The sequence below is a fragment of the Oncorhynchus gorbuscha genome, linkage group LG12 (assembly GCF_021184085.1).
Source record: "Oncorhynchus gorbuscha isolate QuinsamMale2020 ecotype Even-year linkage group LG12, OgorEven_v1.0, whole genome shotgun sequence".
Lineage (NCBI taxonomy): Eukaryota > Metazoa > Chordata > Actinopteri > Salmoniformes > Salmonidae > Oncorhynchus > Oncorhynchus gorbuscha.
The window spans coordinates 23,744,745-23,770,278 of record NC_060184.1 but is presented as its reverse complement, the minus strand read 5'-3'; the positions used below and the strand labels follow the sequence as shown (position 1 = coordinate 23,770,278).

General features: G+C 42.7%; 1 protein-coding gene across 1 annotated transcript in view; it reads left to right on the top strand.

Annotated features, from left to right (window-relative positions):
- Nucleotides 1–25,534, top strand: part of LOC123990734 (solute carrier family 35 member F1-like) — a 151,248-nt gene that overhangs the window by 79,011 nt on the left and 46,703 nt on the right. The window contains exon 4 of the mRNA XM_046291553.1: nt 13,842–13,969. Within this exon, the coding sequence (XP_046147509.1) occupies nt 13,842–13,969 (128 nt within the window). The remainder of the gene's footprint in view (nt 1–13,841; nt 13,970–25,534) is intronic.

Here is a 25,534-nt window from a genome sequence, read left to right as displayed (position 1 = left end):
GCTAATTTTTCATGGTATATAAACATTGGTTTGTTATTTTACCTGAAATGCACAAGGTCCTCTAATCCGACAATTATTCCACAGGTAAAATGGTAAACAGACGTTTTTTTCTAGTAATCTCTCCTCCTTCGGGCTTCTTCTTCTTCTGACTTTATATGGAGGTTGGCAACCAACTTTAAGGTACATTACCACAACCAACTGGATTGGAGTGTGGACCTCAGTTCATCTTTCAATCACACATGTGGGTATTTGCTACTAAAAACCAATGAGGAGATGGGAGAGGCAGGACTTGCAGCTAGTTGAACGTCACAAATAGAACCAATATTTTAGTGCCTGGCTACGCAGACGCTTGTTGACATGCGTGAGCAGTGTGGGTGCAATGATTGAATAACATGTACAGTTGACGTTGGAAGCTTACATACACTTAGGTTGAAGTCATTAAAACTAGTTTTTCAACTACTCCACAAATTTCTTGTTAACAAACTATAGTTTTGGCAAGTCGGTTAGGACATCTACTTTGTGCATGACGCAAGTAATTTTTCCAACAATTTTCAGGCAGATTATATCACTTATAATTCACTGTATCACAATTCCAGTGGGTCAGAAGTTTACATACATTAAGGTGACTGTGCCTTTAAACAGCTTGGAAAATTACAGAAAATGATGTCAGGTAGAAGCTTCTGATTGACTCAAATTATGTCAATTAGCCTATTGGAGGTGTACCTGTGGATGTATTTCAAGGCCTACCTTTAAACTCAGTGCCTCTTTGCTTGACATCATGAGAAAATCTAAAATAATCAGCCAATACCTCAGAAAATATATTGTAGACCTCCACAAGTCTGTTCATCCTTGGGAGCAATTTCCAAATGCCTGAAGGTACCACGTTCATCTGTACAAACAATAGTACACAAATATAAACACCATGGGACCATGCATGTCTCCTAAAGATGAACGTACTTTGGTGCGAAAAGTGCAAAATCAATCCCAGAACAACAGCAAAGGACCTTGTGAAGATGCTGGAGGAAACAAAAGTATCTATATCCACATTAAACCGAGTCCTATATTGACATAACCTGAAAGGCCGCTCAGCAAGGAAGAAGCCATGCTCCAAAACCGCCATTAAAAAAGCCAGACTACGGTGTGCAACTGCACATGGGGACAAAGATCATACTTTTTGGAAAAATGTACTCTGGTCTGATGAAACAAAAATAGAACTGTTTGGCCATAATGACCATAGTTATGTTTGGAGGAAAAAGGGGGGGGGGCTTGCAAGCCGAAGAACACCATCCCAACTGTGAAACATCAGGGGTGGCAGCATCATGTTGTGGGGGTGCTTTGCTGCAGGAGGGACTGGTGGACTTCACAAAATAGATTGTATCATGAGGTAGGAATTATCATGTGGATGTATTGAAGCAACATCTCAAGACATCAGTCAGGAAGTTAAAGCTTGTCGCAAATGGGTCTTCCAAATGGACAATGACCCCAAGCATACTTCCACAGTTGTGGCATAATGGCTTAAGGACAACAAAGTCAAGGTATTGGAGTGGCCATCACAAAGCCCTGACCTCAATCCTATAGAAAACCTGACTCAGTTACACCATTTCTGTCAGGAGGAATGGGCCAAAATTCACCCAATTCACCCAACTTGTGGGAAGCTTGTGGAAGGGTACCCAAAACATTTGACCCAAGTTAAACAATTTAAAGGCAATGCTACCAAATACTAATTGAGTGTATGTAAACTTCTGAGCCACTGAGAATGTGATGAAAGAAATACATGCTGAAATAAATCATTCTCTCAACGATTATTCTGACATTTCACATTCTTAAAATAAAGTGGTGATTCTAACTGACCTAAGGCAGAGACTGGGTTTAAATGTATTTGGCTACGTGTAAATGTATTTTGCAATGCACAGGACGCGAGCGGTGTGGTCAGCATGTTCGATAGTAGGTGATAAATTGCTGTTACAGAGGGAGATTGTAAATCCATGTCTTACCGAGAGCCCTAGAGTCCTGAATGAAGAACTTCTGTTAAGGTGCTTCCTGTGAGCAACAAGGTGCCTATTTCTTTGTTTATTGTCATTTTTATTTTGAAGCTCTTGTGGAAAATAGTAGAAAATGTCTGTAAATATTGTATGTAAAGAATCATTGTGAAGAAAGAAAGATGCAGTACTGCAATGTGATATTATCTATAAATATGGGTGAATGCCTATTGTCTGTTTTTGACCTCTGAGGCAAAAAAAATACCTTAACTTAAATAATATTTCATTGGGTGAGTTTTTTCCTTTCTTCAAGTATATGCTTTTTGAACCTGGCACCCGAAGACCATTTGTCACTACAAACATTTGAGCTAAGCACGCCAATTTCTCCTATGTTTACACAGAGACCCAACACAGCAAATGCCACCTTGTGTCAGAATCTCCCATCTGCCACCATGGGGACCAACATGCCTGGAAGGCTCTCTCTCTCTCTCTTCTCTAACACAATAATGTCTCCCAAGCATATGGCCCAGCAGGTTAAGCCATTGTTTTTCAGGATTCACAGATTAATGGGAATGGCTGCCAGCATTCGTCTGTACCAATCTGTCAGAGCAGAGAGAGCGGGACAGGCTTTGCCAGGTGGAGCCTGTCCAAAAGAAATGACTGAACAGCCATAATGGTTAGAATCACTGAAACTCTCAAAACCGTTGCAGAGCGGAGAACCTGAGGACTGGGTTGGGGTGTGGGGAGAAATGTGCAGAAACATTATTTCTATTTGTGTTTGCCCAGTCTCGTCCATCTGTGCTGAACTGGTTGAACTTGTGCCCAGAAAATAAGCAGTCAGGGAACCATAAGCATCATCCTCTTCTCTGTTAATAGTTCACAGATATATTCATGATGGAAACCAAGAATATACATTTTCTTTGTATTCATTTTTTAAATTCATGTGAACCTTTACCTAATTAATCACCTCTAAGTGAAATTCAATTCATATATTTTTAATTGAAATAGATGTATTTACCATGAAGGCTAAAAAGCTGGGAAAGCCTCCACTAATGGTCTCTTCTATAGAAACACAGACAGAGATTAAATGTCAAGGTCGTAATGGATTCACTAATATACTGCATACTGTATGGTGACCGACCAGTTGATGGTACGTGTTATCTGTGGGGTAGGCTATTCTCTAACAGCTATTCAGTTGCCACATTTTCACAGACATAGAGGGACTTTAATGACATGGCTGCTACGGTACAGATGTTAGCTCTCTTCAGAAATAGCCTTAACACAGCATTATTCACTCTGTGTGTACCGTAATAAAGTGTTAGAAGGGAAAAAAACTGACTTTGCAGGCTGAATGATGCAATACACCTGCAATGACTTAATTCCCTTCTATTACAATGTGGCAATACCCACAGCCTACCTCTTCTTTTCATCAAGGTTTTAACTTTATTTCTCTATGGAATATTCAAGCAATCAATTGGACAAATAGCCTTCATCAACATCTCCTTATCTCCCCCGAATGTCCTTGACTGTCGACTCTGACTTTGGTTTTTGTCAGTCACTTTATCAGGCATTGTACAATAGTGCTTTTAGTTGTATTCGCACATTTTGTTACGTTACAGTCTTATTCTAAAATTGATGAGGGGAAAAAACTATCTGCACACGATAATGACAAAGCAAAAACAGGATTTTAGAAATGTTGCTAATTTACAAAAAATCTATTAAATATCACATTTATAAAAGTATTCAGACCCTTTACTCAGTACTTTGTTGAATAACCTTTGGCAGCTATTACATCCTCAAGTCTTCTTGGGTATGATGCTACACGCTTGGCACACCTGTAATTGGGGAGTTTCTCCCATTCTTCTCTGCAGCTCCTCTCAAGCTCTGTCAGGTTGGATGGGGAAGACCAGGGAATCTTGTTTCTCATGGTCTGAGAGTCTTTAAGTGCCTTTTGGCAAACTCCAAACGGGCTGTCATGTGTCTTTTACTGATGAGTGTCAGATTGTTGTCCTTCTGGAAGGTTCTCCCATCTCCACAGAGGAACTCTCGAGCTCTGTCAGAGTGATCATCAGGTTCTTGGTCACCTGCCTGACCAAGGCCCTTCTCCCCCGATTGCTCAGTTTGGCCGGGTGGCCAGCTCGAGGAAGAGTCTTGGTGCTTCCAAACTTCTCCCATTTAAGAATGATGGAAGTCACTGTGTTCTTGAGGACATTCAATGCTGCAGAAATATTTTGGTACGCTTCCCCAGATCTGTGCCTCGACACAATCCTGTCCCGGAGCTCTACGGACTATTCTTTCGACCTCATGGCTTGGTTTTTGCTCTGACATGCCCTGTCAACTGTGGGACCTTAAATAGACATGTATGTGCCTTTCCAAATCATGTAGAATCAATTGAATTTACCACAGGTGGACTCCAATCAAGTTGTAGAAACATCTCAAGGATAATCAATGGAAACAGGATACAACTGAGCTCAATTTAGAGTCTCATATCAAAGGGTCTGAATACTTATGTAAATAAGTTCTTCTGTTTTATTTTTTTACAAAAATCTGCAAAAATTTCAAACAGTTTTCTCTTTGTAATTATGGGCTATTGTGTGTAGATTTCTGAGGATTTGTTTTTTTATTTAATCCATTTTAGAATAAGGCTGTAAAGTAACCACATGAGGAAAAAGTCAAGGGGTCTGAATACTTTCAGAAGGCACTGTATATATACACTACCGGTCAAAAGTTTCAGAACACCTACTCCGTTCAAGGGTTTTTCTTAATTTTTACTATTTTCTACTTTGTATAATAATAGTGAAGACATCAAAACTATGACATAACACATATGGAATCATGTAGTAACCAAAAAAGTGTTCAACAAATCTAAATATTTTTATATTTGAGATTCTTCAAAGTAGCCACCCTTTGCCTTGATGGCAGCTTTGCAAACTCTCAGCATTTTCTCAACAAGCTTCACCTGGAATGCTTTTCCAACAGTCTTGAAGGAGTTCCCACATATGCTGAGCACTTGTTGGCTGCTTTTCCTTCAATCTGTGGTCAGACTCATCCCAAACTATCTCAATTTGGTTGAGATTGGGGATTGTGAACACCAGGTCATCTGATGTAGCATTCCATTACTCTCCTTCTTGGTAAAATAGCTCTCACACAGCCTGGAGGTGTGTTGGGTCATTGTCCTGTTGAAAAACAAATGATAGTCCTTCTAAGCCCAAACCAGATGGGATGGCATATCTCTGCAGAATGTAGTGCTAGCCATGCTGGTTAAGTGTGCCTTGAATTCTAAATAAATCACAGTGTCTCCAGCAAAGCACCCCCACACCATAACACCACCTCCTCCTTGCTTTACTGTGGGAACTACACATGCGGAGATCATCCATTCACCCACAACGCATCTCACAAAAACAAAGCGGCTGAAACCAAGAATCTCCCATTTGGACTCCAGACCACAGGACAAATTTCCACTGGTCTATTGTCCATTGCTCGTATCTCTTGGCCCAATCAAGTCACTTCTTCTTGGTGTTCTTTTTAGTAGTGGTTTCTTTGCAGCAATTTGTCCATGAAGGCCTGATTCACACAGTCTCATCTGAACAGTTCATGTTGAGATGTGTCTGTTACTTGAACTCTGTGAAGCATTTATTTGGACTCCAATTTCTGAGGCTGGTAACACTAATGAACTTATCCTCTGCAGCAGAGGTGTCTCTGGGTCTTCCATTCCTGTGGCAGTCCTCATGAGAGCCATTTTGATCATAGCGCTTGATGGTTTTTGTGACTGTGGTTGAAGATTTCAAAATGATTGATATTTTCCGTGTTGACTGACCTTCATGTCTTAAAGTAATGATGGACTGCCGTTTCCATTTACTTATTTGAGCTGTTCTTTGCCAGAATATAGACTTGGTAGTTTACCAAATAGGGCTATCTTCTGTATACCACCCCTACGCATTAAGAAGGAAAGAAATACCACAAAAGGAACTTTTAACAATGCACACCTGTTAATTAAAAATGCTTTCCAGGTAACTATCTCATGAAGCTGGTTCAGAGAATGCCAAGAGTGTGCAAAGCTGTCATCAAGGCAGGGTAGCCTAGTGGTTAGAGCGTTGGACTAGTAACCGAAAGGTTGCAAGTTCGAATCCCCGAGCTGACAAGGTACAAATCTGTCGTTCTGCCCCTGAACAGGCAGTTAACCCACTGTTCCTAGGCTGTCATTGAAAATAAGAATTTGTTCTTAACTGACTTGCCTAGTAAAATAAAGGTAAAAATTACAAAATAAATAAAAGGGTGGCTACTTTGAAGAATCTAAAATATATTTAGATTTGTTTAACACTTTTTTTTGGTTACTACATGATTCCATATGTGTTATTTCATAGTTTTTATGTCTTCACTATTATTCTACAATGTAGAAAATAAGAAAAAATAAAGAAAAACCCTTGAATGAGTAGGTGTGTGCCAACGTTTGACTGGTACTGTGTCCGTGTGTGTGTTTTGGTGAAGTTGTCTCGAGTCAGTACTCTTCAATATCTCCTGTGGTATTTTCCTTCAGGAGCCTGCAGGTACTTGGTCAGGTCAATACCTTTGTCCTCCCAGTTAGTGATTGCCTCTGAGAGCTCTTTTATTGTGTTTTAGAAGGGATGGAGGCTCTGCTCCTCCCAGCCTATTGACAGCAGAGGAGACTCACTGAGCTACAACTATGGTCACAACAGAATTCTTACCGCTGATGTACATGCATTGGATTGTGCTTCTGTCCCAATAGGCACATAATCAATAATGTAATAAGGTATGTCTGTACTAGGCTTGAGGGAGGAAGTAGGGGAGGCAGAGAGCAACTAGCCTACTCTCGCCTATCTAACCACACACGTGGCTATATTGAGAGAGTTTTGAGAGCTATGAGGCTGTAACGAAAATAGGCGTCTTGATTTAGATTTAGGCCAATGAAGAAAGCCCTACATCAATGAAATCAATGATTCCATTAAGTCTGGATCGAGTGGTATTGATTAGGGGTGGCAGGTAGCCTAAAAGGGATGGCAGGTAGCCTGGCGGGTAGGAGCGTTGAGCCATTAACTGAAAGTTTGCTAGATCAAATCCTGACAAGGTAAAAATATGTCATCCTGCCCCTGAGCAAGGCAGTTAACCTCCACACCTCTCTGATTTAGAGGAGTTGGGTTAAATGCAGAAGACACATTTGAGTTGAATGCATTCAGTTGTACAACTGACTAGGTATCCCCCTTTCCCCATTTCAGACACCGAAAAGCAATTTAAATGTATCCGGGGAAATCAGAAAACATCTCCAGACCTGATTAGAGATGCAGAGGAGATGAGTATATGAGGCAGGATATGTAGCAGTCAGCAGCTTTTAACAAGGCCAGAATAAGAGAACATTAGCCTGTCTGGGTAGTGACGGAGTGCAAATAAAGCTAGCTAGCTCAGGTCCCCTGGAGCTTCTCTGGGTACGCACACACTGATTGGCCATGTAAAAACAATGAATAATGCTACTATAGGAATAGATCCTGCAGTGCTCTGCATTTAACTTACTCTACCACTTAAAGTACTGCCAGTCCTATAATTGGATGAGGAATAACGAGACCATTGGATGTTAATGTTTCATTCAAGCCCCTCCCCCCTGCATCTGCCAAGGGTACTTAGAATAGAAGGAACTTCTAGTACTAGCTCAAGTGTTGAAGAAAACGAACAAATCTCGCCTTGCAAACTCACACTTCAACATCATCCAAGATTAGAGAGGTGTCTTTCTGCTTAGTGTTAGTGTGATTAGTGTCTCAAAACGGAGGAGAGATTGGGCCGCCCATGCTGTCATTTCAAACACTGGAAGTCCCACTTAATGAAGGCGCTGCTCTTTGCCCGAGGTGTGCAAATAAACTCTCATTGCTTACGCACAGAGCCATAGGAGGGAGAGAGCCCATCAAAGTCACACAGATCATTGGCTTCCAATCACCTGGCCTTCTGTTTGCATTGTGTCTGATGTGATGTTTGGAGGAAGAAGGCTGGGACACACGCACAGTGCCCTTGAGGATTCCCATTTCACCTGAACTACCTCAGTTGCAACACACAGTCACTCAGTATGTGAGACAATCCCGTGAAAGTCAAACAGACGTGTCGGCCAAGATAATAAATAATCTGTCAGGATTTGGCCAGGGTTGTTCCGGTTTTTGGTCACTAGATGCCCCCATTGTGCCTTTTGACCTTTTTGTTTTCCCTTGATCCCCATTATTATTTGCACCTGTGCCTCGTTTCCCCTGATTGTATTTAAACCCTTTGTTTTCCTCTGTTCTTTGCTCTGTGTTTGTATGTTAGCACCCAGCCCTAATTCTCTGAGAATTCTTGTTGATCCCAGTGGACTCTCTTGTGGAATTCTGTTTTTTTTGTTCTTGTTTGTTTGTTTTTTGAGTATCTTTTGAGGCTTTTTGTGCTTCCACCTTGTGGATTTACCTTTTTTGTCTTGGAGGATTACCTTTGTTCTTGTAGGATTCCTTTTGAGGTTGTGGAGTTACATGTTTTCCTGAAGAACTTCATTTTTTACTTCATTAAATACACCGTCTCAAGTACTGCTGTGTCTGCCTCATCTTCTGGGTTCTGCCGACTATTCGTGGCTCAGTTGGTTAAGTGACTGTTTCTCACTCCGGAGACCCGGGTTCGTAACCGGGTCCTGACATAATCTGATTATGACACCCCGCCCGCTGTACCCCCACACCTCTAAGATTAATATATGGCCTAGTGGTGATACACACACACACCCAGGCTGAACTAACACACAGAGAGGGTATAATGTCACGCCCAGGCTGAACTAACACACAGAGAGGGTATAATGTCATGCCCAGGCTGAACTAACACACAGAGAGGGTATAATGTCATGCCCAGGCTGAACTAACACACAGAGAGGGTATAATGTCATGCCCAAGCTGAACTAACACACAGAGAGGGTATAATGTCACGCCCAAGCTGAACTAACACACAGAGAGGGTATAATGTCATGCCCAGGCTGAACTAACACACAGAGAGGGTATAATGTCACGCCCAAGCTGAACTAACACACAGAGAGGGTATAATGTCATGCCCAGGCTGAACTAACACACAGAGAGGGTATAATGTCATGCCCAGGCTGAACTAACACACAGAGAGGGTATAATGTCATGCCCAGGCTGAACTAACACACAGAGAGGGTATAATGTCACGCCCAGGCTGAACTAACACACAGAGAGGGTATAATGTTAAAATAACATTTGAAATAATCTATCAGCAAGTAGCCTAGCCTACAATTACAAGATAATAAATTCAATAAATGAATGAAGCCAATAGGCTAGTGGTTTCAGCTATATTGTTGTTGAAACGATGTAGGCCTTATGACCTTTTTAACCAATAAGAGAATATGTCAAATGACTTGAATAGCCTATGGAAAAAGTGAAAAAAATGTGTATTCGCATCAGTAAGCTAAGTGACTGAAATGCATTAGGTTCATGAAAACACCAGGGAAGCTCATCAGGTAGGCTAGAGGCCAAATGTGTGTGTAGAGAAGATGTGCATTGCTTTCAATTGCTAGACTAATGATCATGAGCACTCACCTCAACTTAGCTAACATTTCCCAGCATAATTGTAACCTAATATTCAAACGGAGATTCAGTGAAAAGAAAGATCTGACATTGATTTATCAAGAGAGGTTCCAATGCTTTTGTCAAAGCAGCAATGACTCTGTCCCAATCAAAAGGGAGCTGGAATTATCAGTTGACCACACATTTTATATAATTACTTCATAATTTCTGAATGAAAGTTGGTACCTACATGTAGCCTATTGAAGGCAATAGATCAGAATATACAGTGGCAAGAAAAAGTGTTTGAACCTTTTGGAATTACCTGGATTTCTGCATAAATTGGTCATCAGATTTGATCTGATCTTCATCTAAGACACAACAATAGACAAACATAGTGTGCTTAAACTAATAACACAAATGATTATATTTTTATTGTCTATATTGAATACATGATTTAAACATTCACAGTGTAGGTTGTAAAATGTATGTGAACTCCTAGTCTAATGACTTCTCCAACCTAGAGTCCAAACAATGAGACGAGATTGGAGATGTTGGTTAGAGCTGCCTTGCCCTATAAAGAAACACTCACAAAATTTGAGTTTGTATTCACAGGAAGCATTGCAGCTGGATGTTCCACAGCACTACTGGAAAAATATTTGGTGGACAGATGAAACTACAGTTGAGTAGTTTGGAAGGAACACACAACACTATGGAGAAAAAAAGGCACAGCACACTATCATCAAAACCTCATCCCAACTGTAAAGTATGGTGGAGCGAGCATTATGGTTTGGGACTGCTTTGCTTCCTTGGGGCATGGACAGCTTGCTATCATCGATGGAAAAATGTATTCCCAGATGAAGATCAGATCAACTGTCATGACCGATTTATGCAGAAATCCAGGTATTTCCAAAGGGTTCACATACTTCTTGACCCTTTACATACAATAGGCCTATATCATCCAAGTTGCATGATTGCCTATGCTTACACATAAATGTCTCAATGAAAATGTTCTATGTTTAAAATTCTAAAACACCAAATGAGACCAGCCTCGTTATAAATTAGGCCTACCTTTATTATAAATTAGGCCTACCTTATTATAAATTAGGCCTACCTTTATTATAAATGAGGCCTACCTTATTAGAAATGAGGCCTACCTTTATTATAAATTAGGCCTACCTTATGATAAATTAGGCCTACCTTTATTATAAATTAGGCCTACCTTTATTATAAATTAGGCCTACCTTATGATAAATTAGGCCTACCTTTATTATAAATTAGGCCTACCTTATGATAAATTAGGCCTACCTTTATTATAAATTAGGCCTACCTTTATTATAAATTAGATAAAAATTAGGCCTACCTTTATTATAAATTAGGCCTACCTTTATTATAAATTAGGCCTACCTTATGATAAATTAGGCCTACCTTTATTATAAATTAGGCCTACCTTATTATAAATTAGGCCTACCTTTATTATAAATTAGGCCTACCTTTATTATAAATTAGGCCTACCTTTATTATAAATTAGGCCTACCTTATGATAAATTAGGCCTACCTTTATTATAAATTAGGCCTACCTTATGATAAATTAGGCCTACCTTTATTATAAATTAGGCCTACCTTATGATAAATTAGGCCTACCTTTATTATAAATTAGGCCTACCTTTATTATAAATTAGGCCTACCTTATGATAAATTAGGCCTACCTTTATTATAAATTAGGCCTACCTTTATTATAAATTAGGCCTACCTTTATTATAAATTAGGCCTACCTTTATTATAAATTAGGCCTACCTTATGATAAATTAGGCCTACCTTTATTATAAATTAGGCCTACCTTATGATAAATTAGGCCTACCTTTATTATAAATTAGGCCTACCTTTATTATAAATTAGGCCTACCTTTATTATAAATTAGGCCTACCTTTATTATAAATTAGGCCTACCTTTATGATAAATTAGGCCATCATCACTGTCAATTGTGAATGATAATTATTCACGTTTTACTGGTGAAATGTTCATGCTACATGCATGCCAACCATTTGATCCCAATTTCAGGTTCATGGAAATATACATTTTGATCATCTTAAATGACTTAGGCTAAGTAGAATAGTTGTTTAATCTCATTTTAGAGCAGATGGAGTTAAACACAGCCACCTGGAATTTGTTTCAATCAAAGCATATTTTAGCCAATGGCACCTGCTGTTGAGGTCTGTCCACATGAGAAAGAAAAAAAAATTCAGCACTATCATCCTACATTTTCATCAGAAATGATGTGGTGTTTTTGGTATGACAGTAGCCTAACATTATCTATGCTATTATATTTGGTTTGTTATGTAGAATACTAATGAATCATAATGTGATCTTCTAAGACATGGCACCATTCTGGAAGTGGCGGAGCTTGGAGGTGGCACTGCACCCCTGATTTATAACGGTTGGATGACTTTGGGAGTTTTATCTCAAACCACTTTTTACACCATCGCAGCTGGACAAAAGATTTGGGAATGACCCAAAATCATGTAGGACTAAACCCCCGAAAGCCAGATCCTGGTGACTTCCCTGGTCCTTAGACGTATGTATAGAGAAAGAACACAGTGACATCCCTGTTTAACCTAACAGATAACCTGCTCTTGAAGCTGAACGCTAAGCTATGGACATAAAACTAGGTAAATACACCTGTACTTTTAGGAAACAACATTTCTCCGTGAACAGTGGCAGGCTGGCTGTTTTTTGTGCTGTGTGACCGTTACCCGGTGATTGTAATGGCCTATAGTAGAGCACAGAACCATTCAGAGTCTGGGAAAGGAAACAGCTCCCCATCACAGCACTGCACTCTGCAATCCTGCCAGTCAAGGAAAGGAAGCCATTTTGAACCTTTTCCCTACAAATGTTTAACTCCAGGAATCTGTACAACTGGTGGCATATCTCTGTGTGCTTAGAAAGATTGTCAATATGTGCAAATGCATAGTAATTTGACAATTAAATTCAGTGCATCTGTTACAAGTTTATATAATTATTCAAGCACAGTATTAGCTTAGATTTCGCATAAAGTTCCAGCACATTTATCAGTGCTCTAACGGTATCAGTGTACAAGACTATACTGTAGCTACCGTAGTAATAACCCCAATGAACTGTTTGATGTTTTCGAGCATGAATGAATAATTAGCTTTTGGATGCCTCCTACCTGCTCCTCTGTAAATAGTGTTGTGCTGAAGGTCTGAACTCGCTTCTTTGTTGTCTCCAATTATTCCTCCTCTCTGGCCTGACTCTCTTTTTCTCTCACTCTACCCACACTCTGATCCCAGAGAGCTTTCTTTTGCCAATTATGATCATTAAAAAAAGCAGACATTTTAGAATGCTCTCATGTTGGGCTTGTTGTGCTAAGAGATTACTGCACACAGTGCTAGCTATAATAACTGAAAACAAATAACTAGTTAACCGCATTGTTCTATTGAGATTGCAGGGGAGGGTTTTTTTTCCTCCCACGATCCTTGGGAAGAGGCTGACTTCTCTCAAGGGTGGTTTTCGTTTATCTGTTTGTTTTGTCATGTTAATTGCTTCCTTTGTTGTATCTGTCTTGTAATTAATTTTGAAATGTTAGCCATGCACTGAAGCTGAAAGTGAAATCTTATATACAATAGTTCAATGAGGTAGCGTTCTCTTGGCAGTCACCAAACTCAGACTCGTCGGACTGCCAGATGGTGAAGCGTGATTCATCACTCCAGTGAACGTGTTTCCACTGCTTCAAAGTTCAATGGTGGCGATCTTATCACCACTCCAGCCGACACTTGGCATTGCACATGGTGATCTTAGGCTTGTGTGCGGCTGCTCAGCCAAGGAAACCCATTTCATGAAGCTCTCGACGAACAGTTTTTGTGCTGACTTGCTTCCAGAGGCAATTTTGAACTTGGTAGTGAGTGTTTAGCAAATCAGGACAGACAATTTTTATTGCTCTTAGAAATGTCCACTTTACAATAATAGCACTTACAATTGATCGGGGCCCTCTTGCTGGGCAGAAATTTGACGAACTAACTTGTTGGAAAGGAGTCATCCTATGACGGTGCTACGTTGAGAGTCAATGAGCTTTTCAGTAAAGCCATTCTACTGCCAATGTTTGTCTATGGAGATTGCATGGCTGTGTGCTCGATTTTATACACCTGTCAGCAACGGGTGTGCCTGAAATAGCCAAATCCACTCATTTGAAGGGGTGTCCACATACTTTTGGATTATATAGTGTATATCCACCCACAATATCTCATGAGCTTACAGTTATATTCCCTGTGGGAACAGACGTTGTTATAACATGTCTCTCTTACTCTCTTCACAGGTGAGGAGAATCTGCTGGCAATACTGAAGAGGCGATGGTGGAAGTACATGATTCTGGGACTAATAGACATCGAGGCTAACTACCTGGTTATCAAAGCCTACCAATACACCACACTAGCAAGCGTACAGGTGAGTCTGTTTACGTCTATCACATCTGAACCCATAGGTGTGTGTGTGTGTGTGCGCAATGGGTGCGTGGGTACAAGCATGTGTGTAGGTGTTTGTGTCTACTATATTATTCTGCCGGTCCCTAGACATCCCCCTGACTGGTCAGCCAGAAGACGGTAAGACAGCAATGGCCTTTGAGTCCAGAGGCGTAGGCAGAAATTGCTGTGTGGCTGGGCCTGAGTAAAAGTGACTGGGCTAACATTTTCTAGCAGAAATACATAGACATCAGTGGTGTAGTCGTGGTGCATGGAAAAGTGGTGCACGGAAAATATTTCCCAAACGGCCTGCCTGGTGACTGAATAGGCATCCTGTGTAAAAGAATTCTATGAAAAACAGATGTTGGCTACTCTGAATGACCTACAATCATGGCAATGCAAAATACATCCAACATGATATCCAGAATGAAATAAAAGGTCCTTATGGCTGATATGTTAGGCTAAGGGCCCAGATAAGCGGATGCTAGTCGTTACTTATTCATCTCTGTATTGTATGTTTTGCTGGAGGACATTTATGGATTACAAAAAAAGGCTTAGGCTACATTAAATTCCATACACCATAGTTTCCACATATTCCTACCCTAATATTACTATTTTTGTATAACTTTTTTATGCTTTAGTCTTGCCACTTGATTTCTGTAGGCCTAGGCTATTTCATGTAAAGGGAACTGATGATCGCAACCGATTGAGTTTGGTCCTCTGGCCTGAACCTCCTAACCTGTCCCTAAAGTTCTTCTATCGAGAAGCAAAATAAAGAGGCTAATCTGTAGAATTTCTGAGACATGAAAAAAATGCCCAATTCTCATTGTGAATGTGACTCATTCTCATTCTCATTGTGAATGTGAATAATTCTCATTGTGAATGTGACTCATTCTCATTGTGAATGCGACTCATTCTCATTATCATTGTGAATGCGACTCATTCTCATTCTCATTGTGAATGCGACTCATTCTCATTCTCATTGTGAATGCGACTCATTCTCATTCTCATTGTGAATGTGAATAATTCTCATTGTGAATGTGAATAATTCTCATTGTGAATGTGACTCATTCTCATTCTCATTGTGAATGCGACTCATTCTCATTCTCATTGTGAATGTGAATAATTCTCATTGTGAATGTGACTCATTCTCATTGTGAATGTGAATAATTCTCATTGTGAATGTGACTCATTCTCATTGTGAATGCGAATATCAGGAGTCAGAGAACAGAGTGGAGGGCGGAGCTGTCTGGTGCTGAAATATTTTGCGGGCTCAGCATTACCTGCCCGTATGGTACTCAAAAGCCCAAAAGTGCCCACTTTTTGCCATATGAAAACAGCCACGCACAACACAATACAAACACTTTAGGCCTATATCTTGAACTGTACGGCTATGAAACTTATGGGTATGAAATTAATAGCTCACTTTGAATAAGCAAACGCTACTCTATAGACATTCAGACATGAAATCATTATGCATAATACCACAGCGGGTATGAGTACAACAGCTCACTTGAATCCGCAACCATAAACCTGGCCTACCAAGGAAAAAACATTAAAACATGAACTCATCATACATAGCCTAATATCACGGTGGGTATGAATACAGTAGCTCACTTTGAATCAAATACATAGGCCTGACCTACCAAGGCAGGCATGAAAACATTAGGCTAAATTGAAAATATGTGTAACTGTGTCGTTGTGTGTCGAACTGCTTTGCTTTATCTTGGCCAGGTCGCAATTGTAAATGAGAACTTGTTCTCAACTTGCCTGTATGGTTAAATAAAGGTGAAATAAAAATCAATAAAATATAACTTAACTTTCACATTTTACAGCACAAGTGTGGATGCCTAGGCATGGTGTTGAAGGTGGAGATTATATCACCATAGTCCAAAAAGTCCCTGAGTTCCGTTTCAAAGGACCACCAGGCTACAATTGTTGAGACGTGCAGTCAGCATGCAAGATCTGATGGATGTTTTGATACGGCCTGTAGTGAAAAAAATGGCCTGACCAGTTGCACAAAATTCTTCCACTGTTCTGTCGTTTGCTACATACATTAGTCTGAGACTGCCATCATTGAAGTCATTTGTGGTGAAGAGGGGCAGGAAGTGGGGTTGTACAAAACAAATTCATCAGTGATTGGATTGTCTCTAACCAATCAGAATATCAAATCTAATGACATATTTTTTAACATTTTTAAACTGCCACTTTGTGTGTGTTCATGTGTTCTGGCTCTGGCCCAACCCATCGGTTTCTGGACCAATCAGACTGCCCCGTGTTCACATTCGGTACTCAGATCCAGACTCATTGTGGAGAAGAAACTAACGTTTGTTTGTGTGGCGTTTGGCCAGAGCAAGGAGTCTGCGTAGCCAGCCAAGTGGAGAAGTCTCTCTCAACAGTAAGTCATAGGAAGTGTGATGATGTTCCTTAGTTGTCTATTGATATTAGGAGAAATGTCAGGGCTACAGCTGTCTAAACCTTCAATAAGGGATGGGAATTCCTGACCTCATAAACACGCTTCATTCAGCATCTTCAGCAGAGATATGATAGTGACCACATGGGGCCAGCAGTGATTATTTCAGTGGAAAAGTCCTAGACCCTGGCAGACAGGGCGCTACTGCTTTCATTTAGGTCTGACCCCAATTAGGTGACTGGCAAATTGTTTGGTCATAAGGCTGTTGGTCGACCTTGATTGTTGTCGTCGTGCAGTAACAAAAATATATATATTTGCGCTCATCTCAGTGAACTAGTCCATTGTGGAGGCCTAGACTAAAAGCCAATTTATGTTTGATCCGAAAAAAATGTAATCGGATGCTCCATAGGGATGGTGTGACACAAATGCGGAGCCTCCAGAGGCACGCAGAGGCCAAATCAAGCACCGTACCGCATGTTCTTGCGCCTCCCAAATTTTGTAACAATGCGGAGGGCTCTGTATAGCTCTGCATTAGCATAATTAGTTAACGGTAGGTTGGGGCAGTAGCTCCTGTATATAAACAAACTCACTACCTTGAAAACAGCTCTGCACTGCTCAGCGAAGCGCAATAAGTATCAAATCAAATCAATTTTATTTATATAGCCCTTCGTACATCAGTTGATATCTCATAGTGCTGTACAGAAACCCAGCCTAATCCCCAAACAGCAAGCAATGCAGGTGTAGAAGCACGGTGGCTAGGAAAAACTTCCTAGAAAGGCCAAAACCTAGGAAGAAACCTAGAGAGTAACCAGGCTATGTGGGGTGGCCAGTCCACTTCTGGCTGTGCCGGGTGGAGATTATAACAGAACATGGCCAAGATGTTCAAATGTTCATAAATGACCAGCATGGTCGAATAATAATAAGGCAGAACAGTTGAAACTGGAGCAGCAGCACAGCCAGGTGGACTGGGGACAGCAAGGAGTCATCATGTCAGGTAGTCCTGGGGCACGGTCCTAGGGCTCAGGTCCTCGGTGAGAGAGAAAGAAAGAGAGAAGGAGAGATGCCGGGGAGCCTTGCATTGGGCACACACCGAGCAGGAGGAAACATAAACCTTCACATCCTTGTCCAAGGTGGACCACCAGTACTTCCCACTAAGGCAACGCACCGTCCGACCGATGCCAGGATGACCAGATGGGGGTGACGTGTGGGTCCAATAGATCAAACGGCGACAGCAGACGGAACGTACAGGCGCCCAGCTGGACACTGGCGGGGAGTGGGCTCTGTGCGTAACGCCCGCTCAATGTCTGTGTCCAGCTCCCACACCACCGGTGCCACCAGGCAAGAGGCCGGAAGTATGGGAGTGTGATTCATGGACTGCTCCTCTGTGTCATACAGTGGGGCAAAAAAGTATTTAGTCAGCCACCAATTGTGCAAGTTCTCCCACTTAAAAAGATGAGAGAGGCCTGTAATTTTCATCATAGGTACACTTAGCACAATTGGTGGCTGACTAAATACTTTTTGCCCCACTGTACATCCGGGACAGTGAGTCTGCCTTAGCGTTCTGGGAACCTGGTCTGTAGGACAGAGTGAAAACAAAACGGGTAAAGAACATGGCCCACCTTGCCTGGCAAGGGTTCAGTCTCCTCGCCGCGTGGATGTACTCCAGATTGCAGTGGTCAGTCCAGATGAGAAAATGGTGTTTAGCTCAAGCCAATGTCTCCATGCCTTTAGAGCCTTGACGACAGCCAACAGCTCCCGGTCCCCCACATCATAGTTTCGCTCTACCGGGCTGAGCTTCTTCGAAAAGGAAGCACAGGGGCAGAGCTTTGGTGGCGTGCCCGAGCGCTGAGAGAGCACGGCTCCTATTCCAACCTCGGACGCGTCCACCTCCACTATGAACGCCAAAGAGGGATCCGAATGAGCCAGCATGGGAGCAGATGTAAACATAGCCTTCAGATGACCAAAAGCCCTGTCCGCCTCAGCCAACCACTGCAACCACACCGGTCCCCCCTTCAGCAGTGAGGTCATGGGAGCTGGTACCTGACCAAAACCCCGGATAAACCTCCGGTAGTAGTTGGCAAACCCGAGAAACCGCTGCACTTCCTTGGTTGGCCAATTACGCACGGCTGAAATGCGGTCACTCTCCATCTCCACCCCTGAATTGGAAATGCGGTATCCTAGGAAGGAGACGGACTGTTAGAAGAACAGACATTTCTCAGCCTTGACACACAAGTCATGCTCCAACAGTCGACCAAGCACCCTGCGCACCAGGGACACAGAGTATGTCAGAATGTCGTCGATATACACCACTACACCCTGCCCGTGCAGGTCCCGGAAAATCTCGTCAACAAAGGCCTGGAAGAATGATGGAGCATTCATCAACCCGTACGGCCTGATGAGGTACTCATAGTGTCCTGAGGTGGTACAAAATGCCGTCTTCCACTCGTCCCCCTCCCGGATACGCACCAGGTCGTAAGTGTTCCTGAGATCCAATTTTGTGCATTGACTCGATCGCACTGGCGATGAGAGGCAGTGGGTAGCTATACCTCACAGTGATCTGATTGATACCCTGATAGTCAATACACCAGCGCAGACGTACATCCTTCTTCTTCACAAACAATAAACTTGAGGAGGCAGGTGAAGTGGAGGGCCGAATGTATCCCTGCCCCATATGTTTCCATAGCCGCCGTCTCCTCCTGTGACAGAGGATACACGTGACTCCTGTGAAGTGCAGCATCTACCAGGAGATTTATCGCACAATCCCCCCGTCGATGGGGTGGTAATTGAGTCACCTTCTTCTTACAGAAGGCGAGAGCCAAATCGGCATATTCTGAGGGGATACGCACGAGGGAGACCTGGTCTGGACTTTCCACCGTAGTCGCACCGATGGAAACCCCTACACACCTCCCTGAGCATTCTCGTGACCACCCCTTGACAGCCCTCTGTTGCCACGAAATAGTGGGGTCATGACAGGCCAACCAGGGTAGGCTTGGCACCACACAAAATGCAGGAGAATCAATATGGAAGAGACTGATTCTCTCCTTATGACCCTCCTGCGTAACCATGCTTAGTGGAGCGGTGGCCTCCCTAATCAACCCTGGCCCTAATGGTCGACTATCTAGGGCGTGCACAGGGAATGGCATATCCACAGGAACAAGGGGAATCGCTAAACTATGGGCAAATGAACGGTCAATAAAATTCCCAGCTGCGCCTGAATCTACGAGTGCCTTATGCGGGGAAAAGTCAGGAAATGTAATAAACACATACATGTGAGTAACAAGGGGCTCTGGGTGAGCCTGGTGCCGACTCACCTGGGGTGACACGATAGTGCCCTGCCTGCTGCCTCGACTCCCTGAGGTACCCCCCAAGCACTGACCAGCAGTGTGCCCTCTGCGGCCACAGATGGTGCAGGGAATGGCCCCTCCTCCGATCGAGCAGCAGCTCCATGGGCGTCAGAGCGGAGGTGTGAGGGGATGGAATTGACAGGCCCCGATCCGGACGTCCACGGGTAGCCAGCAGGATGTCCAGCCGGATGGACAGGTCCACTAGCTGGTCCAACGTGAGGGTGGTGTCTCAGCAGGCCAACTCCCGACGGACGTCCTCGCGCAGACTGCATCGGGGCCCTGTTGTTCCATCACATGCTGGCGGCCAGGGTCCGGAAGTCCAAAGCAAAATCCTGCACGCTCCTTGTCCCCTGCCTCAAGTGGAACAGACTCTGCGTAATGGTCCAACTCCGCGTCTCCTTCACTCCATACACCGCATCTCCTTCACTCAGGCAAAGCCCACTCCAGGGCTTTGCCTGAGAGGCACGAGATGAGGGCGGACACGCTCTCACGTCCCGACGAAGCCGGGTGGACGGTCACCAGGTAGAGCTCAAGCTAAAGTAGGAACCCCTGGCATCAGGCAGCTGTACCGTCATACTCCCTTGGGAGCACGAGCCAAATCCCGCTGGGACCGGGTGAAGGAGGGGTGGACAGTGGGGCCTGCTTTATTGGGGCTAGTGGAGGTGCTGGATGACCTCCTCCTCTCTCCCAACGATCCATCGTCTGCAGCACGTGATCCATGGTGGTGCCCAGATGTTGCAATATGGTCGCTTGCTGCCGGATGCGCTCCTCTGTCGCCACAGGGAGGGTGTCTGCTCCTGCTGACTCCATTCTTGATGAGTAATTCTGTAATGTGGTCTGTGTGTAGCTTGTGTAGAGGAGTTAGGCGCAGGACAGCAGATATGAGTAAATAAACGTAATTTACTCAAAATAGACAAATATAATACAATAAAGCAAGCCACCTATAACGGACCGATTTACATACAAACAATTACTCACAAACAAACAAAGGGGGACCAAAGGGTTAAATAATTAACAAGTAATTTGGGAATTGAAACCAGGTGTGTAAAACGAAGACAAAACAAATGGACAATGAAAAGTGGATCAGCATTGGCTAGAAGGCCGGTGACGTAGGACCGCCGAACGCCACCCGAACAAGGAGAGGGTCTGACATCGGCGGAAGTCGTGACAGTAGCCAATGTGATTTATAGGATATTTATTTTTATTTTGATATTTTCTACCTGCAGGCTGCAATGTTATGTGTTTACGTAGTTGACAATAGAAGTTACTTTTTAGGTTTGTATAATTTTAATTTAGATTTGGATAAAATTTTGATTAACCACAACACAATTTTTGAGATATGAAGACATTATTATAAATTAAATGGAACCGTTTCATGAAAATGTACATATAAAAACTGTCATGCAGATCAGTAGAAATGGGAAGATAAATTGGCATTCCACATGAGAAAGGTTGCAGACTCCTTGTGTAGCCTATTATTGGCAACTTCAGGAGAGTAATGGCAGAATCTGCGAGAGGTGAACAGTTAGGTCAGGTTTTTTATTCTGGTTATCTAGATCTCTGGCGCCCTCTTGAGGCATTTGTCTTATTTCATCAAACCGTAAGCTTTAAGCATCAGACAAGCTCAATGCATACAGTGGCAGGAAAACGTTTGTGAACCCTTTTTGAATTACCTGGATTTCTGCATAAATTGCTCATCAAATTTGATCTGATCTTCATCAGATCACAACAATAGACAAACATAGTGTGCTTAAACTAATAACGCACAAATTATTGAATTTTCCTGTCTATATTGAAAACATAATTTAAACATTCACAGTGTAAGTTGGAAAAAGTATGTGAACCCCCCTAGGCTAATGACTACTCCTAAAGCGAATTAGTGTCAGGAGTCAGCTAACCTGGAGTCCAATCAATGAGACGAGATTGGAGATGCTGATTAGAGCTGCCTTGCCCTATAAAAAAACATTCACAAAATGTGTGTTTGCAATTCACAAGAAGCATTGCCTGATGTGAACCATTCCTCGGACAAAAGAGATCTCAGAAGACCAAAGATTAAGAATTGTTGACTTGCATGATGTCGGAAAGGGTTACAAAGATATCTCTAAAAGCCTTGATGTTCAGACAAATTGTCTATAAATGGAGTAAGTTCAGCACAATTGCTACTCTTCATAGGAGTGGCCGTCCTTCAAAGATGACTGCAAGAGCACAGCGCAGAATGCTTAATGAGGTTAAGAAGAATCCTAGAGTGTGAGCTAAAGACTTACAGAAATCTCTGGAACATGCAAACATCTCTGTTGATGAGTCTACGATACATAAATCACTAAACAAGAATGGTGTTCATGGGAGGACACCACAGAAGAAGCCACTGCTGTCCAAAAAAACGAAGTGCACCTAGATGTTCCACAGCACACCTAGATGTTCCACATCCAACTGGCAAAATATTCTGTGGACAGATGAAACTACAGTTGAGTGGTTTGGAAGAAACACACAACACTATGTGTGGAGAAAAAAAGCCACAGCACACCAACATCAAAACCTCATCCCAACTGTAAAGTATTGTGTAGGGAGCATCATGGTTTGGGGCTGCTTTGCTGCCTCAAGGCCTGGACAACTTGCTATCATCGACGGAAAAATGAATTCCCAAGTTTGTCAAGACATTTTGTTGCATGAGAATGTTAGGCTATCTATCCGCCAATTGAAGCTCAACAGAAGTTGGGTGACGCAACAGGACAACGACCCAAAACATAGAAGTAAATCAACGACAGAATGGCTTCAACAGAAGAAACGCCTTCTGGAGTGGCCCGTCAGAGTCCTGACCTCATCCCGATTTGAGATGCTGTGGCATGACCGCAAGAGAGTAGTTCACACCAGACATCCCAAGAATATTGCTGAACTGAAACAGTTTTGTAAAGAGGAAGTCTGATCCCCAACTACAGAAACGTTTGGTTGAGGTTATTGCTGTCAAAGGAGGGTCAGCAAGTTATTAAATCCAAGGGTTCACATACTTTTCCCACCCTGCACTGTGAAAGTTTACACAGTGTGTTCAATAAAGACATGAACACGTATAATTGTTTGTGTGTTATTAGTTATGCAGACTGTGTTTGTCTATTGTTGTGACCTAGACGAAGATTAGATCAAATTTTATGACTAATTAATGCAGAAATCCGGGAATTTCCAAAGGGTTCCCATACTTTGTCTTGCCACTGTAGATTATTTTATTAAAACACATAGGGTGTATCTATATATGGAAAAATACAGGTTAACAAATTTAGACCAAACTACTTTCGGTCAACTAAGATTTTTTTTTGTCGGAGACAGCCCTACTCTCATTATTCCATATTGATCCTCCTGGAACCGGGGATGCAGCTCAGTCAGCTGTCTGTTCTAGAAGATGAGTCTAGCATTTTTGGGCAGCTGTTATAGACTATTTAGATTTTGAGGGGGTCATATTTGGTTATTTATGTAGAAATTTTCAAAAAGTTGCACTTTTTAAGGGCCTCTTCACTCTTCTCTATGTGTCATGTTTTGTCATTTATTATAGCTTCCCATTCTATGATTAGGTTCTTTCCCTCTTTCTATCCCTCTCTCTCCCCCTCCCTCTCTCACTCTCTCGCTTGCAGGCTCCCAGCTGTTCCTATTCCCCTAATCAATCATTTAGTCTTCCCAATCCTTTCCCCTGATTAGAGTCCCTATTTCTTCCTTTGTGTTCCGTTCCTGTCCTGTCGGTTCCTTGTCTAGAATTCACCGTGCTGTGTTTGTGTATCGCCCTGTCGTGTCGTGTTTTCCTCAGATGCTGCGTGGTGAGCAGGTGTCTGAGTCTGTCTGGTTCAAGTGCCTTCCCGAGGCAACCTGCTGTTCACCTGCTGTTCAAGATCGAGTCTCCAGTTTGTCCTCGTCATTTCGAGTGAAAGTTGTGTTTTTTGTTTGTATTTACTTTACTGGATTAAAGACTCTGTTTTCGCCAAGTCGCTTTTGGGTCCTCTTTCACCTGCATGACACTATGTAGTGCTATGAACTTGCAGGTAAGATTAAAACATTACCCTGGCTTTGATTGGGATGGCTTTGTACTATAGCCTTCACATTTATCCAGTGCAAAAGAGTGGGGTTTGCTAGCCTGGTGTTGAAGCATGCCTCGCAAAGATGCTTCCAATCTTTATATATGTCTCTAACAAATGAGCCTTCCATAGTGGCCTCGGAGAAATGTGTACGCAGTTTTACAGAAAAGAGCGTGCTTTGTCGAACTGTATGCCAGCTAAAAAAAAACTGTCCATACCGAGTGGTGCAGCGGTCTAAGACACTGCATCTCAGTGCATGAGGCATCACTACAGACCTGGTTAGATTCCAGACTGTATCACAACCGGCTGTGATTGGGAGTCCCGTAGGGCACCGCACAATTGCCCCAGCGTCGTCCGCGTTAGGGCTTGGTCGGGGTAGGCCGTCATTGTTAATAAGAATTTGTTCTCAACTGACTTGCCTAGTTAAATAAAGGTTAAAAAAATTATTCCAAAACGAGGATGACTCATATCTTTGGTTGTGTGGCTGGTTCGTCAACTACAGTTCAGACAAATTTGCAGGTGGCCTCGTGATGACATGCTCACCATGACAAGGCCGGGCTGGGCGATGTTGAGCTAGGCTGTGGAAGTCAAAGCAGTAGCTAACCTCATGGGCTGATGATGACTCTTCATCCTCCATCTGTGGCTTTTTGAAAAAGTGCACGAGTGAACTTTGTTTTGCCATAACTTGTGACTAGCTGGCTAGCGCTAGTTCGCATTAGCAAAGAATTGCAGAGGGTCTAAACAATTTTCCCACAGTTAGCATGCTAGTAGGTCCATGTGTGTGTGTGTGTGTGTGGGGGGGGGGGTAGTGGTACCATATGATTGCGATAAAACAAATTAGCCTCCTACTGCATTTTTCAACATTTCTGTTTAGTCAGGAGACAATACAAACTACACATCTAATTAATGTACTTAAAGTTATGCGTATATATAAAATGAAATAAATGAATTTGATTTGTTGTTTGTAATGTACACTGCTCAACAAAATAAAGGGAACACTTGAACAACACAATGTTACTCCAAGTCAATCACACTTCTGTGAAATCAAACTGTCCACTTAGGAAGCAACACTGATTGACAATACATTTCACATGCTGTTTGTGCAAATGGAATAGACAACAGGTGGAAATTATAGGCAATTAGCAAGACACCTCCATTAAAGGAGTGGTTCTGCAGTTGGTGACCACAGACCACTTCTCAGTTCCTATGCTTCCGGGCTGATGCTTTGGTCACTTTTGAATGCTGGCGGTGCTTTCACTCGAGTGGTAGCATGAGACGGAGTCTACAACCCACACAAGTGGCTCAGGTAGTGCAGCTCATCCAGGATGGGACATCAATGCGAGCTGTAGCAAGAAGGTTTGCTGTGTCTGTCAGCGTAGTGTCCAGAGCATGGAGGCACTACCAGGAGACAGGCCAGTACATCAGGAGACGTGGAGGAGGCCGTAGAAGGGCAACAACCCAGCAGCAGGACCGCTACCTCAGCTTTTGTGCAAGGAGGAGCAGGAGGAGCACTGCCAGAGCCCTGCAAAATGACCTCCAGCAGGCCACAAATGTGCATGTGTCTGCTCAAATGGTCAGAAACAGACTCCATGAGGGTGGTATGAGGGCCCGATGTCCACAGGTGGGGGTTGTGCTTACAGCCCAACACCGTGCAGGACGTTTGGCATTTGCCAGAGAACACCAAGATTGGCAAATTCGCCACTGGCACCCTGTGCTCTTCACAGATGAAAGCAGGTTCA